The 17,373-nt window shown below is 40.4% G+C and overlaps 2 protein-coding genes across 2 annotated transcripts; one reads left to right on the top strand and one right to left on the bottom strand.

Moving 5' to 3' along the window:
* Positions 1 to 680: 680 nt before the first annotated feature.
* Positions 681 to 12,839, top strand: ciita (class II, major histocompatibility complex, transactivator). Its single transcript, XM_053338344.1, has 18 exons — positions 681 to 779; positions 965 to 1,030; positions 1,569 to 1,616; positions 4,579 to 4,776; positions 5,948 to 5,998; positions 6,203 to 6,316; positions 6,410 to 6,469; positions 6,577 to 6,794; positions 6,901 to 8,258; positions 8,510 to 9,046; positions 9,177 to 9,356; positions 9,451 to 9,522; positions 9,614 to 9,694; positions 9,779 to 9,862; positions 11,754 to 11,837; positions 11,940 to 12,023; positions 12,132 to 12,215; positions 12,299 to 12,839. Exons 2-18 carry the CDS (start codon positions 997 to 999, stop codon positions 12,375 to 12,377), a joined length of 3,366 nt encoding a protein of 1,121 aa, XP_053194319.1. The 5' UTR covers positions 681 to 779; positions 965 to 996; the 3' UTR covers positions 12,378 to 12,839.
* A 1,917-nt stretch (positions 12,840 to 14,756) lies between these two features.
* On the bottom strand, positions 14,757 to 17,344 carry dexi (Dexi homolog (mouse)). The gene is made up of 2 exons (XM_053338470.1): positions 16,300 to 17,344; positions 14,757 to 16,186 (listed from the first exon to the last, which is right to left on the bottom strand). Exon 1 carries the CDS (start codon positions 16,749 to 16,751, stop codon positions 16,482 to 16,484), a length of 270 nt encoding a protein of 89 aa, XP_053194445.1. The 5' UTR covers positions 16,752 to 17,344; the 3' UTR covers positions 14,757 to 16,186; positions 16,300 to 16,481.
* Between the last annotated feature and the right edge of the window lie 29 nt (positions 17,345 to 17,373).

Genomic DNA, 17,373 nt, shown 5'->3' with positions numbered 1-17,373 from the left:
GTAGGTAGGTAGGTAGGTCTGATGGCCAGGGGGAAGAAGCTGTTGCAAAATCTGGCTGTTCTGCTACAAATGCTGCAAAACCTCTTCCCAGAGACCAGCAGGGAGAACAGTCCATGGTGGGGGTGGGAGGGGTCTCTGTTGTGAGCTCCTTCACATTTAGATTTACCTTCTGTATCTTCACATCTAGCCAAAAGCACACATGGACTCATGTCTATTAGACTTAAGACCAATGCTCTGCTTGGGGGCCTGGAACGGATTTTGATATGATTTATAATGGTGATTGGTGGTGGCACTGCTTTTTTGCAGCACTACTAGGTTTAACAGGGCGGTACACCGAGCTGAGGTCCAATTCACTCCAACATGAGTCAATTCACCTTGTAGCATATATGTACATAACTTTGTTGTAAAACTTTTTGGCAAGACCATGCAAAATGAAGGGTTAGGCTTTGGCACCATTCTGCATTTTGGGTTTCAAAGAATAATGAGGAACTAAGACCAATGACAATAAAACACAAGGGTTGAGAAACATTTTCTTGGTTCACAGTGACAGACACTGGCTTGCCATAACTTCCAGTTCTGTATTCTGGTGCTTGAGAAAATGAATAATTCAGGTTACTCTGACTGCTTGCTTGCTGCCTCACTGAATCTTTTACTTCCTCATCGATGCGTTTCAGGTGACCTTCTCACAACAACAGAGTTACCCAGCGCAGAGAGCTACCAGCAGGAACAGCAACACGATGTAACAAGCGAAACAAATCACAGGAGTAAAAGACCAAGAGGTAGAGAAGCAGCTGCTAACTAGAACCCACTGACTGCAGCTCAGTGTCATATGTATACTGTCTAACTGTCCTAATAATCCCTTTGACATATAAATTCCATTTTGAAATTGCATGAACTAACACATCAGCTTTACTCGTTTGTGTGGCAGATTCAAATTTTGGATGTATATATTTTTCCTCACCAGCTCCCCGGTCACAACCTTGCACTGAAGGCAACATGCCAACCAGAGCTAAAAGGCAACGAACAACAGGTGAACCAAACTGTTTACCAAACTGTTCATTTGGTTTTCTGTTAAGTATTAACAACATTTTGGCTTTTGGTATGGCAATAATTGCTTTATTACTTTATATGACAGGAGTGCTTTCTCCTTCAGTTTAACAATGATAAATCCATTTCTACATGCGTTGTAAAGAGACAGAGCTACAAACTGTTCAAAATGCCATAGCTGCTAATCACATCACCACTTTTCAAAAATCCGTATACTGTGTTCAGATCAGCCATTGGTTTTAATTCATAATATAATAATAATTGTTATGAAAATTATTTAGAAGACTTTTGGGTCTTGCTTGAAAAAAACTGCAAGGTAATAAAAATAATAATAAAAAACACAGTAAAAGAAACATCTCTATACTTTAGGAAGGTGGTTCCCGAGGACCGATCATCTTCTTTTGATAGATCCTCTTCCACCCCCTACCATACACACATGTAGTCTTTCTTTAGTGAAATAACACATTTATACTGCATGCAAATAACAATCAGTTGTAATCTTTGTTGTTCAACTCTTGCAGGTCGAGCAAAGACTAAAAAGGCACCGACTGAGCCAGCTGTCAGTGAGGGTAAGTTTTCATTACTCCTGCTCTAAATTGTTGGAATTCTTTATGCATTAGGACATTTTTTTTTTTTTAAATGAGCTATTTCAGGGGCTAGGCTAATCTGCGTAACTCAGGTTATATGGCTACAATTTGGACAGGTTTGTTAAATAGTATAATCACTGCCAATGGTGGTTCTAGGTAGGGGCCAACAGGGGTCAGTGCCCCCTAACTCTGGGTCCGGCCCCCCCTGTGGCCAACCCAATTAAGAGTCATTAATAATCAGACCTGTCATCTCTCACGCAATCAGAGTGAGTCATGCAAATTACCGTTTTCACACGCACTCAGGCCACACTATTGTTTCTCATGCTGTATAATACTGACATGTCTTTTTAAAATGATTGATTGACCACGATGGTCTGAGTAAAGGATGATGCCGCATGACGAGCCGCACGAACATACACTTCACACACACATTGAACTTAAAAGTTGGCAGGTGTGTTTGTTATGCCCTGTGTCACTCCCAAAGACCAGCAGTTATAAGAGAGACTGAGTTTATAACAGGTTGATGACCGTTTGTACCGCACATTACTCCACTGATATGACTGTATGTGCGTAACGTGTTGACCTGACAGTCGGTCACTTGTCACCAAACACTTTCAATACTGAATGAGTCAAAGAAAACTCAGAAAGACTCAGACTCCACACAGCCAGCGGCAGTCAAAATGTTGGTATTTTGTCGCTTTATGTCTCTACACACTGTTCAGTTTTCTAACTGCTAAAAAGCACTAATGGTAATGGTCGTTTTTGGTTCTTACTGTAGAGAGGACTCTGTGTTTTTGGCTGACAGTTTCTTGGTTTTATGTTTGTTCCCCCAGACAACATAGACATAAAGTTGTTTTTTCAAATAACAGTAAAATAAGTCATCACCGGTAGTAATCAGTTAACTTCAGCTAACTACACCTGAGTCTATTATGGACAGGAGCTGACTAATAAAAGCCTGGCTGCCTCATTTATAAACTGACTCATAAAACTGACAAATATATAATATACTTTTTGAGGAGCAATCTGCTCACTAAATAATTCCACCACCTCTCCTGACAGCTAGGTGTATGAGAGAGAGTCAGAGACAGGAGCAGGATGCAGGGACAGTGCAGAGAGACCCTTTTCTGTGGTGAGTGATGAAAGGGATTTGACAGTTTAGAATAATTTGTCAGTGTGAAACATTTCAGTCACAGTGTCCTGTATGATCAATAGAGTCAGGAGAGCATCACATATTTGAACATTTGATAACTAAATATCATAATATTCCCTGGTGAACCATCGTATGCTATGCTCACTTTCAAACTGTAAATCAACAATGGACCCTTAGTTGTTATTTATTTGCCTAGATCACTCAAAAAAATAAGAATTTGCGAATGACTATATATATATTACTCTAATTATTAAATTAATCCATAGGTCACAGCTGTGAGGTGTCAAAACACCTGTTAAAAGGCTCCAGAATACAGGAAATGACATCCACTCTGTTAAAAAATTTCAGGAGGAGGATCCCCAGACCCCCCATTACATTATCCCACCCACATTTCAAATGCTTCGTATGTCCATGCTGTACATAGTCATGTTTCTTTACTTAAAGTACAAATTGAATAAAATGTTATTGATGTATGGTGGCCACAATGAAAGGACCAAAAAATATTGGGGGCCTGCCCAAATACCCTCAAATCTCACTCCAAGGTCTTCTGAAAAGTTGACAGCTCTGATTAATAGTAAAATGAGGTTGTATGTGCCCCTCTGACAAAGAAACTGGCCCCAACCTGGCCCCTCCATTAAAACTGGTCTAGAACCGCCACTGATCACTGCAGATGTTACGTTAAGGGTAATGTGTTAAACAGACTGCAGACAAATAGCCTGAGCACTAAAGTAAATGAATAAGATCAGACAGGGTTAGGGTTAGGGCAGTACACTGTGATGTAAGAACAACTGTAAAAACAACAAATATATTCGTTCATCGATTGCACATGCCCATCTACAACATCATCATCATAAAAATGCACACATATTACAACAAATACTGTGATGAACAATAAGAAGAAGAGTAGAGCTACGGCTAATGCACATTGCACATTGCAGTCTAGGTGGTGTTGATGACTTTAATAGACAGGGAAACATTATAAGGAAATGTATATTACTAAATACTATATATAGTATATTAGTAAGTGTCATTTTGCACATAAGGCTAATCACATGGGGCTGGAATAGTAACAGTTGACTCATGAGTGAAAGGCGTGCTAGTTTGCAATGCTTGACTTGGTTCTTCACGTCAATGAAATGCAGATGGAGAAACAGGAAGTTGAATTTGTATGTCAAGAGGTGACATTGATGAACAAAAGAAGAAACCTCACTTCACCCGACTTCCTCTTGTTCAGTTTAAGATAACACATTTTGTTCTCAGTATGATAACCCTAAACCTAACCCTAACCCATATCATCAAAGTTGATATTTACTTGCATTACCAGTGAAATCAGCTATCTACTGTTGATCACTGAGCACCTAGTTAAATGTTTTGTTCAAGGAGGACACCAATAACTTCTAGGTGTGAAAAGGGTGTGAGATTTTTTTTGAGATCTAAAAAGATCACATACATGTGTCATGTTTGTTTCACACATTTTGCTTGGTCACATGAACTTGAAAGTCAAACCTACTTGAAGGACAGCCACTCTCAGGCGGCATATACAGTGTACAGTCTGTAGTTTATTGGCTAATTTTGCAAAACAACCTTTTAACTGTTTCATCTTGGATGGCTGTGTCTTTATGATTGCCAGTACAAAAGCCTCAGTCTTAACATAGAATATTAGACTCTAAATCCCTTCTTATTTCTTGGGAAACTGAATTATTACTTTGTTTCCTTTCTGCAACCCCCATCTCAGATATGGTCAAGATTAACAAAACCTGTTTAAAGAGAGTGATAAGAATGGTTGTTTTACAGGTAGTGACATGGGATCAGAGCCAATTCCAGCAGAGACAGCAGGCCTCTCCACATCTCCACCAAGAATCCTTCAATTCCGTACTCCCATCCGGTTTATCACCATCCCAGACACCCCAGGATATCAGGTTGTTCAGACACTGAGTCCGGTTATTCGACTTCCACTCCCAAATACAGCTGCTGCACCCACATACATATTTGGTGAGTTAAACATTCATATGCATTTTTTCATATGCACAGTTGTCAATTTTTGGGTACACCTATTCAATTTAGTGCAGTCTTATGCAATTCCCCCATAATATGTCCTGTTTGTGGAGCTTATAGTGTTCTGATTTTGCTGACATTGTGTCAGAGAGATGTGTAGAGGAAATGAAGACTAGGATTATTTTATTCATGTAGAGCATAATTTTACTAACTAGGCTGGAGACACTGAAAATCTTAATTTTTTCTTAATATAATTAGCCTTAAAACAGATTAAAGATATTTACTCACTCTAGACTGGACTGAGACTTTATGGTCCAGCACACCCAGGCTAATTACTTTCCTACTTGCATTCCGTTCTCACCTAAAAAAAAGACAGGATAGGCTGAAAATTCAACCATCAAAAACAACCTATAGTTACATTTACAAATTGTCAAAATCTTGGACATTGCTGCAGGAGACCGCTGTTTGCTTCCCACTTCCAAGTGCGAGTGTCACATTTTCAACTACAAGTCGGGACACATTTTTAAAAACCATAACTTCGTTTGTTGTGGTGTTCACTGTTGCCATGATGACGAAGGCTGAAAAACTTTAAGGAAGTAACTTTAACCCACGCCATCTTTGGCTCATGCGCCAAAACCTAACCAGATCTTAACCACAGCTCTGGCACACCATTAAACATCTTCTTTTTTTTTCTTTTTTTTTTACAATTACTGCTGATAGAAGCAGCATATTAGAACAAACTCATATGGATTGTTTTGGAAATGCTGAATTATGAATTAGTCTGGAGTGCAGGGTAGTTTCATTATGATGATGAGTTACACTTTGTCTGTTCACCCGCTCATACAGTCCTGAGAAGAGACGTAATCAGGACATTTAACTAAAAACAATTGTCAGTGGATTGTGGATATGTAGGGGCTCCAAGCATTTGGGTTGCTATCCATTTTTCACCCACATTGTGAACTCCCTTCTGTTTATCTTTTCAATTAAATCTTTAAGGATTTTATCCCTTGAATTTGTGTTTTATTGTATTAAATGTATGTGTAATTGCTTGTACCATGTAAAGCCCTTAGTGAAGTCTTATACACAGTAAATTATTTCTCATGTCTTGGGTTGCTCCCTCATCATGTCTCATAATTGCATATATAATATATTTCTATTTCTAATACAGTGCCTGCTCCCTCACCACCCCGCAACCTCCAAGTGCCACCCCTCTCCCCTGGTGAGTAAAACCTTTGAGTTGTGTATGTTAATGTGTGACAACTTCTACCAAGATCTTACAGTGATAGTGTTGTTTGGGTTACATAGTTAAATAGTTCCCTATTTACAGGATTAACTCTGTCTTTTTTAAACAAAATAGCAGCACCTGCTATGTTTGCCATGTTCCTATGAATGCAGTGTTCTCATTTTGATTCTCCTTTTGTAGTGAACGGTGCAGTAGCACCAGTTCAAATGAGTTCATCCCCACCTGGATCTTTGTCAGACACTGCTAGCAAAGCTATGTCTCCCCATTGTGCTTCACCACTCTCCCCCAGTAATGGTGAGTATCTGTTTCATACATCTCTCTCCTTGTGGTAAGTTACCCAGTACGTTTACTTCCATGTTAAAAATATCATGACTTGTTGCATTTCAGAGACATCCCCTTGTAAAGAACCACCTGTTCCTCAGTCTCCCACCGTCCTTGACATTCCACGTAAGTTTCCAAGTCTTTGAGTCCTATCTTTTGCTATGATCTAAAAATTCCTGAAGCTGCAAATGTGTGGTAGAGCAGCTTGGTATTCAGTTGTCTTTCTTCTTCAGAGAGTGTCAAGGACTACATTCAGAAGGCCAAAGCCCACATGAGTCAAGCCTGTCAGGATATGGAGGCAGGTTTGAACCTGGCCTCTCATTACGTAGACGTGGAAGTGATCCAGAGAGAGATCCTTCGTTCTGGAAAAAACACAAACAAATGCCTGGACAAAGAGTTAGTCATCATTGGAGACACAGACCGACAAAAAAGCTTGTTGGGGCAGAGTCAGGTAAGAATTTCACTTTCACTTTAACTATGTGCTTACATGAAACCAAGCAGTATTTTCATTTATTTATATGACTGGTGTAAGTGTATGTTTAACTGTGTCTTCATAGATCTTTGAGAGCTCAAATGGAGACAAATCCAAACGCTACATATTGCTATTCGGCAATGCAGGCATGGGAAAAACCACTCTGATCAAGAAGCTGTGTCTTGACTGGTCCAGAGACTGCATCCCTCAGTTTGACTTTGTCTTCTTATTAGATGGCAAAGCACTCACCATAACAGAGCCGACCTATAGCCTTCAAACCCTCCTGCTCAACCTCTCCTCCTTTGCCCCTTCCTGTATTGACCCCCAAGCAGTGTATGCTCAAATCCTCGCAGCTCCTAAGCGTGTGCTCATCATTTTTGATGGGTTTGAACAGTTGCGGGACTATGAAATTCTACTCCAGACCCAGGAAAAAGATTTATTCTCATCAATGCAGAAAGACAGTAAAGCGCAGACATACACAGTGAGACAGCTATACGCTGCCATCCTTCAGCGGGCCCTCCTACAGGGCAGCACGCTATTGCTCTCTACCCGACCAAGAGGCACTGCCAGCCAGCTACTGCGGCGGGCAGACAGCCTTTTGGAGATGAGTGGTTTCACCCCCACATATGTCGAGAGTTATTTGTCACAGTACTTTACTGATGCTGCCCTCAGGGCATCTGCTTTGGACTGCTTACAAAACTCCAGCTATCTACATCTCCTCTGCTGGAACCCTGGGCTATGTCGACTGGTGTGCTTGGTTTTAGAGCAGTCCAAAAGTGCAGGGACTCTACCGAGAACTTTAACTGGGCTCTGCCATCAAGTGCTTCGCCTAAAAATGGAAAGGGACTGTAGTAACACAAACTCACAGGCTGAGGCTCAAGCACAAATATCCATTCAATGTGTAGAAGAAACCCAGACACATGTCTCTAGTAGCACTGATGTGAAGAGAAGATCCAAAAATACTCAGAGAAAGTCCCGAACACAGGTGCACACTCGCTCTCGCAACCAAAGAGCAAAGAGGGCAAAAGCAAAGGAGAAAGAGGCAGATGATTTGGAGGCAGAGGAGATGAAGAGTGGTGGAGGTGAAGTACAGAACACAGAGGACAGAGAGTTGCTGTCCCAGCTGAGCTCTTTAGCCTGGGATGGGGTCAAAGCCAACTCTTCCGTCATTCCCGCAGGACGGACCATATCCGCCAAACTCAAGGCGTTTGGCCTCAGGACAGGGATATTCCTCTCTCACCACCTGAGGATGACACAGTTTTACTTAAGTGGTGAGACGGATGGAGCAAAAGGAAAGGATGGAAAAGAAATAGGAGGTGGAAGGAAAGGAGAAAGGAGGGTAAACCGAGGAAGCACAGATGTGGAAAACAGTGAAGACATACTTCTGTGGGCTAACCCCTTCCTTCAGAGTTACCTGGCAGGGGTCCATCTGTCTCTGTCAAGGTAAAAATATGTCGTTTCTTGATTCACAACATTTTTGACACAGGTTTTTATTGACAAATTGGACCTGGTGAAGATCTAGTTGAATGAATATTTAGTCTGGCACAGATCCAAAATGTTGCTTGTTAGATTAAAAGTGAAAGATATATAAGACATATCCCCTTTCACTCTTACTGTCCTCTTTTCTCTTCTACTTTCAGTGCACTACCCTGTCTGAATTTCCCTGAACCTATTTCACTTTCTGTTTCCCACAGAACTGTATCAGACCGTTCCTTCCTGCAGACCCTCCCTTTCCAATCAGGCCCAAAGGGGCGTCGGCGACCCCAAAGAGAGGAGATGGAGCTAACATTGAGATTTGCAGTTGGGCTCCTGTTTCACAATCGGACAGAGCTGCAGAGGCTTCATTTGTACACAGAGACAACCTTCAGAGACATGGTGGTCAGCAAGCAGGGTTTAGTAACCAAACACATTGAGGAGCTTTCCCATGTTGACATGAGCCCCGCACAGATTCTGGAGGCATGTCACTATGTTTATGAGGCAAGTTTTACACATGATAACAATAGCAGAGACAGTGGTGGCACACGACTGGCCACTCACCTGGCAGCGAACCTTCCAGAGGTCCTGACATTCCACGGAGTTTCACTAAGCCCACTGGACACGTTCGCTGTGCAGAAGATTCTTGAAAGGGGTGGAACTGAAGGTAGAAGTTTCTGTTTGGATCTTGAGGACTCTGGGATACAGATCTCTGGACTCAGGGCCCTGGTGGGGCTCAGCGACATCAACACATACAGGTACTTGTTGCAGTCCATATCTCAAAAAACTGCTTGGTATCGTGATTTTTTGCTAAACCGTGAATGTCGAATTTTAGCTTAGCGGCCCAATATCAGGCCTTGTGAGACTAAATCTTTGAGTGTCTTCTAGGGCGTGCATTGCCGATGTCATCACCCTATGGGGAGAACTAAAGCAGAGTGGTGAAGAGGTGCTCCTACAACAGGTGGTCTCCAAGTTCAAGATCCACCCTCTGAAAGCCACGCAGGTCTGTCACATAGAGCACCTGGCCAAGCTGGTGAACATACATGTGAACAGGAGACTGTCAGACAGGTAATGCACCACACATGGACGCAAACACATAGATACACATGGATATACTTTGCAACATATAGGCTAAAGTACATGTTGTTGTGTTCTTTGGTAGCTCCAGCCAATCAGATTCCATCCTGGCAGAGGGAGTGCCAGCAGTCAAAGAGCTACACAAGCTGGAGTTTGCGTGAGTAACTCATTTTGACATTGTGCCATTTCATGTTTGAACGTGACAATTATGAAGATGCCAATGATGACAATGGTGTCTTTTGCTGTAGACTTGGTCCAGAGAGTGGCCCCCTGGCTCTTCCCAAGCTGTGGGAGCTCCTACCAGGTTTAAATAACCTGCAGCACTTGGAGTAAATAATACTTTTTGTTTTTCCTCAGTGCATCAATCTCTCTGTGTGTTTCTAGTTTCTCACACTTTCTCTCTCCTCCTTCAGTTTAGAGAACAGCAAGATCAACGACAAAGGAGCTGAGAAGTTGGCAGAAGCTTTAGTCTCCCTCTGCTCTCTTGAGATACTCAAGTGAGTATGACATCTGAACTCCTCTGTTACCTTGTAGTAACAAAGTAGTTATATCATTAGATAATGTGTTACTAAGGTAGTTTAGTTAACTGGTTGATTTCATTTGGCTTTATTGATAGATATAATTGAGTATCATCTGCATAATAATGAACATTTATTGAGTGTTTCCAAATAATGTTTCCTAAAGGAAGCATATATAAGGAGAATAGTATTGGTCCAAGCACTGAACCTTGAGGAACACCGTGTCTAACTTTTGTTTGCATGGAGGATTTATCATTAACATTTACAAACTGAAATCTGGCAGATAAATACGATTTAAACCATTTTAATGCTGTTTCTTTAATGCCAATTAAATGTTCAAGTCTCTGTAACAGGATTTGATGATCAATAGTGTTGAAGGCAGTACTAAGATCTAACAGAACAAGGACAGAGAGAAGTCCATTGTCTGATGAAGTTAAAAGGTCATTTGTAACTTTTACTAGTGCGGCCTCTGTGCTATGATGAGCTCTAAATCCAGACTGAAACTCCTCAAATAAGCTGTTACTATGTAGAAAGTTACACAGCTGATTAGCAACTGCTTTCTCAAGGATCTAGGTTAGATATAGGCCTATAGTTAGCTAGGACCTCAGGATTTTTAAGAAGTGGTTTAATTACAGCTACCTTAAAGGACTGTGGTACATATCCTGTCACCAAAGACTGATTGATCATATCTAATAAGGAAGTGCTAACTGAGGAAAAGACTTCCTTAAGCAGCCTAGTTGGAATCGGGTCTAAGAGACAGGTTGATGGTTTGGAAGAAGTAATCATTGAAGTTAATTCTATAAGGTCGACTGGAGAAATATATATCAGGTTTAACAGCGATTTCTAAGTTTTCTGTGTTAGAGGATAAATCATTGCTTATTGAGGGCAGGAGGTGATTAATTTTGTCCCTAATAGTTAAAATGTTATCATTAAAGAAACTCATGAAGTCATCACTACTGAGAGTTAACGGAATACATGGATCAGTAGTGTTATGACTCTTTGTCAATGTAGCCAAAGTGCTGAAAAGAAACCTTGGATTATTGTTATTCTCCTCTATTAGTGATGAGTAATAGGCTCTGGTGTTACAGATGTCCTTCTTATATGTTTTAAGACTGTCTTGCCAGGCTAAGTGAGATTCTTCTAATTTAGTGGAACACCATATTCCAATTTTCGTAAAGTTTGCTTTAATTGTCTAGTTTGAGAATTATACCACGGAGCTGTTCTCTGTTGTTTAATGACCTTCTTTTTTAGAGGGGCGATGGGGAGTTCAGAGTTGTTCTCAGTGAATCTGCAGCACTATCAACAACACAGTCAATCTGGGGGGAACTAAAGTCAGAATAAGTCATCTCTGTTGTATTGAGACATGGTATTGAGTTCAGTACTGATGGAATTATTTCTTTAAATTTAGTGACAACACCATCAGACAGACATCTAGTAAGAACATGTCTGTCCAATGGTGTATAGTCCAGTAATGCTAGTGGTGCCAGGTGCAATTTCAGGGGATCACCAAAGTCATTTTAGTTCACCCTCTTGATACCATGAATATCTTTGTAAATTTCAGACCAATCCAAAATATTTCAGTCTGGGCCAAAACTGTTGATAGATGGACGTAAAGAGTGGTATTTCTATCGCTCAAGCTTACACGGCTAAAGAGCAAAATATTTAGAATTTCCAATAAAAACTTTTTATCATTTAATCATTTGACTGGATTTTTTTTTTTAATGGGTGCTTTAGCAGCTGAGGGGAAGTATGTGCACTCTATAATGCTTACTTAAACATCTGTTAGGGAAGTGGAGACAATAGAGTCTAAAAACATATGCAGTTTTTGTTCTTCTTGTGTTTTGACCGGTGACCTCTTTTTGGTTTACAGTCTGTCACAGAATTGTATAGGCGACGAGGGGGTGAAGAAACTCACAGCCACACTGAGGGATCTACCCAAAATGCACCATTTAAGGTATTTATTCTACAAAAACTCACATCCCCACACCCACACACCCAAACAACATACTGATTCGCACTATAATTTCACTTCCCTCTCCCTTTGTTTTTTTTATAGTCTCTACAGTAATGTGATTTCTGATGAAGGGGCAGAGAGTTTGGCTGCTGCCCTCCCTCACATGGCATCTCTCACTGAGCTAGAGTAAGACTTCATCTCACATTTTCATCTACTGGGTGTCAGTAGATACCACAGTGCTACACTTAAGAGACATGTTAAGTCTAAATTTGTATGTTTTGTTCTGTTTGACAGCGTGACGTATAACAAGTTGACAGATGTTGGTGCACAAAGCCTTGGAGCCAGTCTAAGAAACTGTAAAAGAATCAAGACTTTGAGGTAAGAAAAATCCCAACTACAAGTTACTTAATCATATCTCTTCCATCTTTATCCAAATGTTTTTTTTCCCCCTCTCATCTCAGGATGTGGAACCAGTGTATTCCATATGGAGTATTTGAGAGACTTCAGCAGCAGGACCAGAGGATCGCTTGGCTGTCGTAAAATGTTTATACCACAAGGCTGTGAACTTGTGTGTTTACACTACACCTTAGGTACAGCAACTACATTCCCTAGAGCGTTTCTGCTTAAGAGACTGTGACAGTAACAAACACAGAGCAGGAGAGAGGAGAGAGCACTAAAACAAACCAAACATAGATGATTACTTGCTGCTTATTCAATAGTTAATCTTTCTGGATTCATTCTACTGTATTATTCCAGTCTTTGCTGAAAGGAAATAATCTCTCCTTCAGCAAATAATGCCTATTTCAAAAAGCACATTTGCACTATGATTTTTATAAGGGGCTTGAATTGTAGATTGTTTTCTGTGATTCTGTTTTCTGAAGGGCCTGTTTTTTTTATTTGTTTGTTTTTGTATGGAAAAAAGTGCATTTTTACTTGCTGTAAATCTTACATTGTTTTGCAATCATCTACATCTTTTGTATACATAAAATGTTTCATATTGTCACAAGTCATTTGATCTTCTTTTCTGTCTTGTGTTTTCACTAACCATTTCACATGTTTACCAAATTCATCCGTTTATTTAAGCCTCTTTTCACTTCCTTCAAAAGAAGTTTCTGTTCTCTATTTAGATGCAAACTGACCTTTACAATTGTGATAGTGTGCGTAGGTGATTGATAACTTTAGTGGCTCAAGGCTCCAAGCCATATTTAACTTCATATCACTGACTAGTAGACTTGGCATACTTTTGATGTCATGGTCAAATAGAAGGGAACAAACCAAACTGTACTGATAACATGGATTTTTACCGTAAAGGTTAAATCCAGAGAAAGAAAGGGCACATTGTAGGAGGAAATGTGTCAAAATACAAGCAGCAGTTTGATGTTACTGGTGTTTAAACCTTTTCTCAGTCAAAGATCAACAGATGGCTATAGTTTCAACAACACAACATGTCAGATAATGTCAGTTATTCATTACAGACATTTTACTGAGGATATTTATATTATACTATGTAAAATTAAACAAATCCGAGCACCAGCAGTCCTCTGTCTGATCTGCTGGGGATTTCCTTTATCGAGCATTAGTAATAAGCTGATGTTCTCTGGTGCCCTCTTGTGGAAAGAAATTGTAACATGACACAATGGTTAAAGAGCACATAGTAAACAATCAGAGATGACCAGCATGCTACTTCAAAATAATATATACACGATTGTATTGAAAAATGACAGTTACAGTGACAGGTAAGAGACAAAAAGCTGACATTCGCTCAAAGTTTATTAAATACACATTGGAAAATAAAACTCTGTTACGTTCCATAGCTTATAATAGCATGTGCATGTCTGCGAAGAAGCAGATGTGGAGGGATGAAACAAGCGTTCCAATGGACCAAGATGCTGTGAGCAGAGAGCTGATCAGGACTTGACCAGCGGTGTGGCATAACGGCCAAGGAAAAATGGCACAAACGCTCTTTTCACACCAGTGATTTATGAACAAGTTTCGTACAAAACCGAAAAGACAAAAGAGAACGAAAGGATCCTCCCGGTCTAACCGCTTCCCTTGATTTCCCAATACAGGGAGTGACTTTTATAGTTAGATTACCCAACTCACAAAACTAATATAGACCTTTAGTCAAAAATCAGATTGTTAATGTCATCCACCCCCAGCATGATGGCATTTCATTATACACTATGTCGAATATATATCATCCACACTGTTCATCTAAAGGAAGCCCTTACCCTGATATTTATTATATGACCTTTTGATCAGATTCCATACAAACATGTTTTACAATATTTCATGAATATTAGTATCCTGAGCTTTAGTATCCTGTGTTCTACATGCTGATTCTTAGGAATTTCCATTATGCCAAAAATAAAATTCTTATGGACAAGCTGATCCAAAAAATGTTGTAGATGTCAGCACAAAATATTGCTTACTTGTGCCCCCACCCCACCCTACACCTTAAAAAAAGGTATCACTTTTCACTAATCTCCATTGGTTGAACTCTGAAATCTCTGAAAATCTATTTGAAATGCCTTGTTAGATCTGCTCCAACCTAACTGCATTATCATTAGACAGACACTTTTTGTTTTTTTTAAATACCTATTCTTGAGATTCATGATACAATGTGGCTGTGGACAATTTCTCTGTCTATATTTAGTGTAACATTTGAGCTGAGTGTTGTTCAAAATGACACGTGTACAGTCTGAACTGACAACAGCAGAGCCATCTTGGTGAAAGGTTGTCTGGAAGAGTACCGTTCAAAACACTGACAAGCAATGAAACTCTGGACTAAGACTCATTTCGAGTGTGAAACATCTACCTACAAATGTTTAGAAATGGTTTTAGACTCTGCTGCTGACCACAACCACATTGCCATGATTATTAACCACAATTTGCTTAAACTAGTAGACAGGTCTTGGTTCTTGTATTGCCTCCAAAATGGAAAAGAAAAGTGAATTAGCTGGGCTGTAAAGACTCTTACAGTATGTACAGTACTTTCAAGGCATAGAAATATTCATTAAATCTCTTCCCTTTATAAAAATTACTGACACTGGGCAGTTTTCTTCTACTCATGCTCAACCAAACCTAGCAGATGGATTAAACATTTACCTGTGTGTGCGTGATCTCATTTGTGTCACTATTCATTTCACTGCCTCATTTCTTGAATCCAGTTCATTATTGCTTCTAAGAATGCAGATTTCATGGACTGAACTCTGAATTCACAACATAGGTATCAAAACATAGTACAATAAAACAGAAATCTCACACCAAAACTGGATTTTTTAAAATGACAAACAACCAATAACATGCATTGGAACTCATCCATGTATCTAACATTCATTTGTAACATTATAAAAAAATTTAAAAAACACAAGAGAGGATGAAAAAATTATTATCTGAAGCACTTGTTTTGAGGTTTAAACATTTGGCCGGCTCTTGTCACAGCTTTCATTACTAATCTATTATTGTTAACTTTGTAGTTGGAAAAATGTTTACATATGATGCCAAGAACTAATGTGATCAAGGTCAACAAAGAAATAACTCTTCCAGGACACTTACATACTTAAGAGTGTGGCAAGTGTAGTATGGTGTTGCTGATTTTTAAGAGGGCCAAAAACTTTAGTGATCCCGTATATCTTGTAGTTGCACAGCCTGTGTCCAGTGTCAGTGTAATGTCTAGCCAGTGTGCCCAGAATTTTTAACTGTGCTCCTGAGAGTGTGTACAGCCCTGAAGCAGATATACTGTATGGATGATCTCAAAGACACATTTTAAATTAGATCACGAGGATGAGTGAGCCTGCTAAGCAGCATTGCATTCTGAAAACTTAAAAGGACAAATGGTTGAAACAAGTTGTTTTGTGAGAGAAGTTTTCAACAGACATAATACTTTTGCCTGTGATGCTGAGATTTCACACATTGTGACTAAAGTGGCAAGTTTGATTCCTTCTGCAGTCTGCTGCCAGATTTTGCACAATCTGGATGATTGTTCACTGTCACGTCCGTCGTATTCCTTTTCAGCTCATGCTGCAGGATGCTGTATCTGAACTGGCTGCAATGCAGATGACCGGAACTCCACAATTCCAGTAACATTCATTTTTCATCCACAGGGAACAGCAGTCTCTCTTAACTTGCAACACACTGTACTTCCTTTTTTATCTCTCACTGGGTCCAAAGTGAAGGGAACAGTGTTAACTCCCCCTGGTGTCCGACCAGTGTCAGTCACTATTAGAATGGCACCAGACTGACTGCTGATCTAGAGCAGAGTGCTCTTCCCATGGGACAATCGCTGACCATATGGCCATTAGTACCGAATCTCCTCCTCAGGTTATCTTCTTTTGAGCCGAGACAACCTAAGGACAAGTGACACATAAGTGTTACAGTCAATAATCAATGTAACATTTCTTAAAACTTCAATAGGTTGAAAAAATTGAAAAGCACTAATTTAATTCTGTGCTCTGCTTACTTTTTCACTGATATGTCTGTGTGAAAGAAAGGCAGCAACATCATCTGCTTTGATGGTTCTTCACCCCACATCACTGACAAAAGTGTGTTTGAACTGGCCCAATCTTCCCCGGACCTCTTCATCATCATCAGCACCACCATCACCCTAAATCTCCTTTACTTCTTTTCTCCAGGACCGCCTTGTCACTCAAGATACCCCTCAAACACATCTAACTCCGTGTCCGTGTCGTAGGGGGCAGAGGCCGGGTCGGACAGCACCCCGAGGTCCACCAGCGCCTGGTCCATGTCCTCAGGCAGAAACACTATCCCCACATTCAGGACGATGTACTCCATCAGAAAGGCATAGTAGAGGATCAGGACGTTAACAAAGAACAGGCCCAGATAAAACATATATGGGAGCTCGTCCAAAAGCGATTCGACCGAATCTAGCTGGGCATAAATTGGGTTTGTCATAGAAAAGAAAGCCACGGTGTAGGGTCTTGTGTTTGTGCAGAGGCCAGGATGAGACGAACTGAAGTTTGGGCTAGAAATGTGTCTGGGGTGACGGGGATGGGGTTGGGGCGTCCATTTCGGCTCGTCCCGACCTGAAACAAGAACTGAGAGGCAGCTGATAAGTGCTGTTTTATCTGTAAGGTCCAGAGGAAGACGAAAGGAAAAAAGGCAGACGTAAGGGTTTAACGTTCATAGCTAAATGAAACGTAAAAAATACCAGATGAATAGTATCAAAATATGTTGTTAGCAAGCTCGGCACATTCTTGACATTGGCTCCTTGGATCTGCGGTATTCACGCCATGCTAGTAGGCTACGGCTAAAAACAGTAGCATGCAATACTAGTAAAAATGAACACAAACATGTCAACGAGTATGTCGAGTTTCCCTCTTTAAACTTTCGTACCGGAACACTCACAAAAACACGCTTCTGCCTTTTTCAAGAGGTGCAAGAGTCGTTTCCAACATTTTTTGCCATCTGCATCAAAACACCACAGACCACAAAGCGACGTCCGGAACCTCGGAAGCTGATTGGCTCGCAGCTTTGCAGGCTCCTGCTGTGATTGGTTTTTCAGAGGTGTCAATCA

Source organism: Scomber japonicus, chromosome 18 (genome assembly GCF_027409825.1).
Source record: "Scomber japonicus isolate fScoJap1 chromosome 18, fScoJap1.pri, whole genome shotgun sequence".
Lineage (NCBI taxonomy): Eukaryota > Metazoa > Chordata > Actinopteri > Scombriformes > Scombridae > Scomber > Scomber japonicus.
The sequence above is the reverse complement of the archived record's forward strand: the minus strand, read 5'-3'. Positions and strand labels throughout refer to the sequence as shown.

What these genes read in the sequence shown, in the direction of transcription:
- ciita (XM_053338344.1), top strand. Translation starts at nt 997, where the DNA reads ATGCCAACCAGAGCTAAAAGGCAACGAACAACAG. An exon ending in TAAAAGGCAACGAACAACAG is followed by an intron (nt 1,031 to 1,568) that starts GTGAACCAAACT and finishes CAACTCTTGCAG; the next exon opens with GTCGAGCAAAGACTAAAAAG. An exon ending in GTCCATCTGTCTCTGTCAAG is followed by an intron (nt 8,259 to 8,509) that starts GTAAAAATATGT and finishes TGTTTCCCACAG; the next exon opens with AACTGTATCAGACCGTTCCT.
- dexi (XM_053338470.1), bottom strand. Translation starts at nt 16,751, where the DNA reads ATGACAAACCCAATTTATGCCCAGCTAGATTCGGTCGAATCGCTTTTG.